Below are 8,126 nucleotides of genomic sequence, written 5' to 3' on the forward strand. Positions count from 1 at the left end.
AAGCTTTGTGTTTGATTGTTGTTATGTGAATTTCTACTCTTCTGCATTGTTTTCATATAAAATAAACAAAAAACTAAAGTCTACTCATACAGTTACAATACTGAATACATTAAGCAAGTATCTCAAAACCAGACCAGACAATAGACCTGCAATAGAAAAGGTTCAATGTTCAAAAGTTGAACCGGGTTTGAACATAATGACCATAAAAATCATAAAAATATTTAAAAATGACAACAAATAAGATTTACATAACACTCAATAACTATGTATTTAAATATCTAATATCTAAATTTTAATTTTAACATTCATTTTAACTATGCATGGAAACTTGTATTTCACTATTCTAAAATAGTGACATTTTATGTGATATTGATGATTTTGGTGATATAAATGTAAATAAATAGAGTAAAAAAATAAAACTAGGTGATATGCATATAAATTGAATTTCTTTGTAATAGTAATGTTTTTGATGTGATATGAGCGATTTGGGTGTATAAATGTAAGAAATAGAGTCCACGAAAGATATGTAAGGTATATAAATTGGCTGTAAAATTGTAAAAAAAATTAATTTCTGGTTTCGGATAAAACTGGCCGTTATTGCAGATTCCAGGCTGATTTAAACCAGTTCAATCCGATTCTATGTGGGGGTGGTTTTTAAATCAACCCAAATCGGACCACCGGCCGTTTCAGTCCGGTTCTCCAAACATAAACATTAACACAAGAATTTAAATTAAATTTAAAAGTATTTATTTAGTTTGTTACCAACTTATGTCACCAGTAAAAGTCACCAATAAATTTATGTTATCAAAAAGAAAGAAACAAACTTAACCATCCAAACGGCTCAAACAACTTCCCTCACGGGCTTTTGTTGTTTTCCTTATAAAAATCATTCTCTCTCCTTCATCAAAGAAGTCCTATTCCAATCCACTGTCATTTATGCGGTCCACCCCAAACTGTGTCCCCTGCGGTACACTCTCTCTCCCCGTCTCTCTCTGGGTTAGTCTCTCTTCCCTTCATAAGTAAATTTGGAAGCTAGCGCTCGGAATTTCTCAAAGAAATTTAGAAGAGGAGTAATGAGAGAGAAAACTAAGCATAGATTTAGTCGAATTAAGAAAGGTAAGATAATAAAGCCAAGAACTTTCTAGTTGGAATTAGTCCTTGAGCGGGACGATAAACAGGAGAAAAAACTCCAATATAATGGGAGAAAAAACTCCACTATACAAAGATCACATTTTTGTTAGGGGGGAGAGAGATTTTAGGTTATAATTTTGAACAACGTAATGAGAGAGAGATGAGAATGAAAGGTGATGAACAAGAGTCCCCACAACTGACTGTCTTCGCTCTGGACAAATCTGCCACCTTACAATAATGCAGACGCTCTGTAATGGATTCCAAAGTTACAACACTCAGATCTAAAACGTTATCAGTATACTAAACTGTGCTTCTGCCACACATAATCTCTCTCTCTCTCTCTCTCTCTCTCTCTCTCTCGCTCTCGCTCTTCAATGTTACTGTATTTTGATGCTCTGCTTTGCAATATAAATGCTTAACATGTATGATCACGTCGCTTCTTTCTCCAACATCCAGTCTCTTTCTATAGCATTAGGATACTAAAAGACATTGTATTTGTGGGTGCAAGTTTTTTCAGTCGGTAAAAAATTTTAATAAGAAAAAAGAAAAAAAAAAGAATGCTCTCAAACATGCTATTTACTGGATTGGTGTAGGAGTAAATCAGAAGGGTATTATTCATGAAATTTCGAAGACCAAGCTAAAGGAATTTACTTGGCTTTCAGTCAAAGCAAGTGGAGAAGTCAGAGATACTCATGCTGATGTTGCTGCTACTCTGCTAATGGAGAGCCTTCACAGACACATTAATTCTTTCGTAAGTCTTCAATTTCAAAGCCCAATCTTTCCCTTCCCAACTTCCACTCTGCAGCTTTGATTAGAAACAGGAAGGGGCTGAAGAAGAGGAAAATGGAAATGTCATTCATTGCAATGCGACTGATGCTCAGACATAAATAGTAGAAAAGGAGGAAAAATCGCGCTTTTATATAATTATTTATCTTTTCAATAAAGCTAATAACTCTGCTTCCCGTTTTTGATGGCTTGTTTGGTTGAAGTCGCAGTTTCTGGAAGAGTGTATGGAATCGAAGAGGTTGAGCTGCGCGACCACAGCTCTTGAATCTGTTTTTCATGGAGGGAATAGAGATGGGAAAGATTCTTCTTTTTTGCCTGCGGCGGTGGAAAGGAAGAAGAGGAAACGGATGGCGGCAAAGAACGGCTGCTCCGGAATGGGGGAGGCGGAGAGCCAGAGAATGACGCATATAGTGGTGGAGAGAAACCGGCGTCGGCTTATGAACGAGCATCTTGCCGCGCTTCGTTCTCTCATGCCCTCTTCATTCGTGCAAAGAGTTAGGCGTTTCATTTGATTTTTCTATATATTAGTTTGATACTTGCTATAAGATTTGATGAATCGATTCAATTAGATTCCAGTTTATGGCTGCCATTGAACTTGCCAACTTTTATATAAATAAGCTGAATAGGTTGTATAATTAACTAATATGAGAATTAAGTGCTTAATTTTGTTGTCATTATTTCAGACTTTATGATTTATGCGTGCTCATTTACAATTACAACGGGCGTATTTGTTCAGATAAACAAATAGCTAATAAAAATCGAATTTTTATAGCGATTGATTTAGAAAAATGAATTTTTTAGTGCAATTTATTTGTTGCAGGGAGACCAAGCATCTATTATCGGCGGAGCGATTGATTTCATCAAGGAGTTGGAGCAGATGCTTCTATCATTTCAGGCGGAGAAAAGTAGCCGATCGTCGCCGGCGAGTGTGGAGGATGGGTGGTCGCCGGCAGCGGCGACGGTGAGCAGTTTTTTTGTGTCGCCGCAGTATACAGGGTTTTCTTCTAGACTGCAACGAGGGGATGAGGACCAAGAGTGCGAAGTAGATGTGGAGGTGACAGCGGTGCAGGGACACGTTAACTTGAAGGTGGCGGGGAGGAGGAGACCGGGGCAGATAGTGAGGGCCGTAGCCGCCATGGAAGAGCTTAGGCTTACAGTCCTGCATCTTAGCATTACTTCTCTGGATGCTGTCTCTGTTCTCTATTCTCTCAACTTAAAGGTCCGTTCAAAATAATTCAGCTAATTCGATTTTTAAAACCACCTTGATTTAAATTTGACTTAGTTCAAATTCAATCCATGATTTTAATTTAATATTACACCGAGATTAATCGTGAGATGAAAGATCCAATTTTTTTTAGAGTTCTCTTATTTTTTTAGCATGGAGAGGCTGGGAGAATTAAGAATTTGGCATAGATACCTCTTTTCGATACTTGTACATCTAAGACCCTAAACTTTATATTTAGTACCTAACAGTATAAGCTTCTAAACACACAAATCTACTATCTACCCCTCTCTTTTATAGCCTTTCTTCTGTGGAATGGTATCTTGAATAATGGGAATAATTTAAATCTGTTTTCTTCACGGTCGTTTTTTCTCAGCATTTTGGGAGCCGAAGGAAGGAAAAATATTTCATAAGAATGAGTTGCGTTCTGATTAGATGCGATGCTAGTATTTCAGGTGTTATTGATGATATTATGTTAATATTTTTGATAAAATAACACCACAATACTACTATACGCGTAATCGGGATGCTTCAGGGGAAGGGGAAGAATTTGGGACTTCTATGGCCTTTGTGGGCTTAATATCACACTGGGGAGAGTTTTAGAGGGGATGGAGAATGCTAGGTTTTATGTGCTTAGAAATTTAGAATATTAGAGATGAAAATTATTAATATCACATGGAAAAAATTCTATAATTTTTTTTAACTGAAATACACATTTTTGTGGGTAGATTTAACATATTAAAATTTTATCTTTGTAAATATGAAAGTTTAGATGTGAAATATATAGATACAAAAAATTATGTGTTATGTGAATCTTCTTTATTTTAACGGCTTTTTTCTTTATAATTAATATTGAAAATATTTTTGCAAGGACATTTACATACATCGCCCAATTTTTATGGATTTACATGCCTAACAACTGATTTTTTTTATTACTAAATTTATTTATATCATATAATAATAGCACTATTTAAACTTTTAAAAATTGAAATACATCTTTTAATACTCGGATAAGATGGTATGTATCTAAAAAGTAACCTATAGGTGTTAAATATTTAAATGCATAGGAATTCAGTGGCATGTATGTAAATATTAAAAAATTTAAAATCATTGAATTTTCTGTTTTGGAGAAACATACTGAAATTGATTATAAGAAGGAAAGATTTACATACATACCACCCAGTTCTATGTGAACATTAAAGTTTATATTTTAGATATGAAAATACATAGGAATTGGATACCAAGCATGTAAATATCCCCTTTCTTTTCTAATTTCTAAAAAATCGACATACCTTACGTAAGTACATTATAATTAGATGATGCATATGCCTAGTTAAACGTTGCGAAACTTTTTATTGCTAAGATTAACATTTATTCTTTTTTTGAACAGGATGACAGTGAATGAAATGAAATAATATTGGTTCATTCCTTTCAAATATGTAGTATCTTATCTTGAATGAACCCAACATCTGTTTTCGACGCTTTTATGTACTAGTAATTACGCTTTGCATTTTTAAAAGATAAAAATGTAATTTTAGCTTTTCATTTTATTTTAAATTTTTGGTTTGATTGATTGGTATATTTTTGAAAAAAAATAATTTTAAAGTTATTTGTGCTTAAAAAGTTGGATCTTTGACCTGGCAGAAGGAGGAAGACTGTAGGCTCGGCTCGGCTGACGATATAGCTTCTGCTGTTCATCAGATATTCAGCACCTGCTAAATGCAGACGTCAAAAGGGGGAAGAAATGAACCCATAAAATGGACAGAAATTTATCCTCTTTTTCTTCAAAAAAGAAATTTTTTTTTTATAAAGAAGGATTAGATGAGAATTTTGGAGAGGTGCGGAGATAGTCGGGGAACGGGTGAAGGTCAGAAGCGGCAGCTTTCTCAGCCTGCGCTATTGCAGCAGTGCAGGGGGGATTTTGTACTCGTCCGTTATTTCTCCTTTTTTATTATATTTTATTTGAATGTTTATAATGGAAAAATTTTATACATTTTCTTGCATTTTGTGTATGCGTTGATGCCGGGCTTTCGGGCTTGTCCTGTCGGAGGAATTCTGGGGAGCCACCTTTGGCTTGGTCAAACAAAACAAAATTATTTATAATTTACATGGACGGAGGTAAATTCGAAGAATATATCGAAGCGTTTGTATCGTGATCGTTGTATCGAAAAAAATGTATTCGAAAAATTATTTAGCGGAGGTCCCATCCTCCGTTGTATCGTGACCGTTGTCCGTACGTCCGGAACACGAACTTACGATTTCTCATATTTTAAGTAAAATAAATAAATAAATAAATAAATAAATAATTAATTAATTAAAAAAAACATGTATAAGCTGTATTTTATCCTCCCCAAATCAAATGAAACTTTTGGTCCCATTTGAAATTTTTACAAAGTATAATTAGATAAAATTAAGTAATATCAATTTTAAATAAATTAATTACATTAATGTTAAGAAAATAAATGTTTAATTAATTTAATTTAATTTTTAACTTTGCATCCCCTATCTCTTTTCAAATTCTAGTTCTACTAATACCTAAATCGAATCCCTAAATAAAAAATCTTGAAAGAAACACAACAAAATACAAAACAAGAGTATAAAGAATACTAAAAATATAGATTTGCACCAAGTGGCTGGATAAAAATCAGATAATCCCACTATTTATTTTTGTAAGACTCCATCTTGGCTTGGATGGTAGGTCTTGCTTAGGGATAGATTGACAAAGAGTAAGAACTATCTGTGAATTAGGCCTACAAGCAGAATGATTCTACTCTTACCAGCAAGCATCATAAAGGATAAACCAACATAAGTAAACTAGAATTCGCCCACAAAGTTGAAGCTGATTGAGCTCATATCACATGTATTTAACATCATAGCCCTCCAAAAATCCCCTAACATGATTTGGGATCAAATTCCATCCAGGACAGTGAGGATGTTGGGTCCAATCTAGAAACCATCAATAAGAAAAAAGTCATCTAGAACCATCAAACGTAAACTTGCAGCGAATACATACCAAAAAAGAGTATATCGAATTCTACTGGATGTGATTCAACTGCTGTTAGATTGATCCTCTAAGGCACCAAAAGGTAACATAAAGACAATGATGCTAGAAAGTTTTAAGGCAGAATAAGCCTTGCAAGTAAATACTCGGTGGCCTCATAAGAACAAATAAAGAAAGCCACCAACAATTTTTGAAACCTTAAGAGAGGTAGTTATAAGATGGAGAGAAATCATAGAGCTGCACAAGTTGCAAATTAAAAAAAGATGTAATGTTGCAAGGGATGCCTTGCCTGAATTTTCATCTTCTACTCTTGTATTTGGCAATATTTTTAATGTCTTAGAGAAATGAATTAACATTGAAATTTTAATTTCTAACATTTCTAGCATTTCTCTCAAGGCATAAAAGATGTGCAGTGACTTGAACAACTAGAAGAGAAATATGAAGTGATTTTGCATCTAATCAATTCAACTTGAATAAATATTGTTAAAAATTACAGCAAAAGTGAAAGGAAGAGCCCAGTGTGGTGGCATTTTGGAGAGTTCGAAAAGAAAATGAGCATTCAAAGAAAGATGGGCTTGATTTTTAGAACAATTCTTACAGAAAAGACATGTATTATGCATGTTGAGACCTGTAACGACTAATTTGTCTATTGTAGTTAAGCCATAAAGTAAAATATTCTAAGTAAAAGAAGCATATTTGAGAGAGAGTCCATCGAACCAAATTTTTTTAATCCAATGTAAAATAGGAAAATCTTTATAAAAAAAGTTAGATATCTTTATAGACAATGCTGTCTTTCCCAATCTACACAAGAAAATAAAGAATTCAAAACTTTGTTTTTGTTTATGTGATATATGCAATTAGAAGGGTCATGAAGATTAGAGGGGAAAGCCCATCCACTTCTTCTCAAAAAATTGCTAGGTGGGTTTTCTTTTGTACAATCGCACTGATAAAAAACAATCCCACCATATTTTTTACAGTGAGAGACTCCCTCCTACCAAAGTAAAAAGAAAAAAAAAGAAAGGTTACCGCTACTAGTAAACTTAAAAGTTATTTAGTTTCTTATTCTCTTAGAAGTTTTGATTTTAAAAAATAGATTCTTGTTAGTCCATGGTTGGAAGAACGAGCCATAATGTGTACAGTGACATTTAGATATGGCATTTCCAAAATTGTAAAGTTTTCAAATGAGCTTAGCTTTGCATAAGACATTTAAAATGTAAAGATTGGGAAGGCCCAACCCTCCACAGTGTTTCAGCCTGGTAGTATTATTTTAGGCAATCATATGATATTTGTTATTTGAGCCACCAATGAGTAGGAATTTATTTATTTCAGAAATTATATTTTTCTTAAGGCCCATAAGAATAGAGGTGTCTCTTAACCACTAAGATGAAAAGTTCTAAATAATGTTTCTAATTATTTGAAACCTTACAGTAAAGGATAAATTTTTTTTGCTTCCATCTAGTTAAAATGTCCTTAAATCACTCAAAGACATGAGGAAAACTATAAGATGTGATTATGGAGGAGTGTATGTAAATTCCAAGCTATTTCTAGAGCAAGGATTTCTCATAAAAACTAAGAGTATAATCAATTTGTACCGTACTAAAATTTGAAACAGATTTGAAGAAACAAGTGGAAGATTTTATTGAGTTTGCGTAGGGATTAGTAAGGTTAAAAAAATCATAGTGTGCATTGAATAGCCCAACTGTTGTGTTTACATTAGTTTTACCAATAACTAATAGATTATTTATATATGTAATTTGGGAGATATCTTTTTTTGTTGTAATGCTCCATTATTTTCCGGCATGAGAACATCTATAATGATGGAAAATAAATATGGCGGGAGAGGCCTGACAGCGACTTTATATATGCTTAAATTTATGAACCCAGATTTATATATTTATAATGATTTTGTAAAGTCACAATTTCAAACGCAAGTATACGTATCGCTCAAGTAATACAGGGCTCTAGTGGAGTCCCGTTTATCGATCC

At 33.6% G+C, this 8,126-nt stretch overlaps 1 protein-coding gene across 4 annotated transcripts; it reads left to right on the forward strand.

The window, feature by feature from the left end:
• The first annotated feature begins 1,219 nt into the window (after window positions 1–1,219).
• Window positions 1,220–5,152, forward strand: LOC110033513 (transcription factor bHLH57-like). Of its 4 annotated transcripts, none has more exons than XM_020737520.1 (5): window positions 1,220–1,426; window positions 1,725–1,882; window positions 2,121–2,411; window positions 2,738–3,136; window positions 4,784–5,152. In XM_020737520.1, the coding sequence occupies exons 2-5, from the start codon at window positions 1,850–1,852 to the stop codon at window positions 4,856–4,858; spliced, it is 798 nt and encodes a 265-aa protein (XP_020593179.1). In that variant the 5' UTR covers window positions 1,220–1,426; window positions 1,725–1,849; the 3' UTR covers window positions 4,859–5,152. The 4 variants fall into 4 exon arrangements, with proteins under 4 accessions (XP_020593179.1, XP_020593177.1, XP_020593178.1 ...); XM_020737518.1 differs by lacking the exon at window positions 1,220–1,426 and adding an exon at window positions 1,457–1,651; XM_020737519.1 differs by lacking the exon at window positions 1,220–1,426 and adding an exon at window positions 1,465–1,553.
• The last annotated feature ends 2,974 nt before the right edge of the window (window positions 5,153–8,126 follow it).

The sequence above is a fragment of the Phalaenopsis equestris genome, unplaced genomic scaffold (genome assembly GCF_001263595.1).
Source record: "Phalaenopsis equestris unplaced genomic scaffold, ASM126359v1 Scaffold001206, whole genome shotgun sequence".
Lineage (NCBI taxonomy): Eukaryota > Viridiplantae > Streptophyta > Magnoliopsida > Asparagales > Orchidaceae > Phalaenopsis > Phalaenopsis equestris.

What these genes read in the sequence shown, in the direction of transcription:
- LOC110033513 (XM_020737520.1), top strand. Translation starts at nt 1,850, where the DNA reads ATGGAGAGCCTTCACAGACACATTAATTCTTTC. An exon ending in ACAGACACATTAATTCTTTC is followed by an intron (nt 1,883 to 2,120) that starts GTAAGTCTTCAA and finishes GTTTGGTTGAAG; the next exon opens with TCGCAGTTTCTGGAAGAGTG. An exon ending in CCTCTTCATTCGTGCAAAGA is followed by an intron (nt 2,412 to 2,737) that starts GTTAGGCGTTTC and finishes TATTTGTTGCAG; the next exon opens with GGAGACCAAGCATCTATTAT.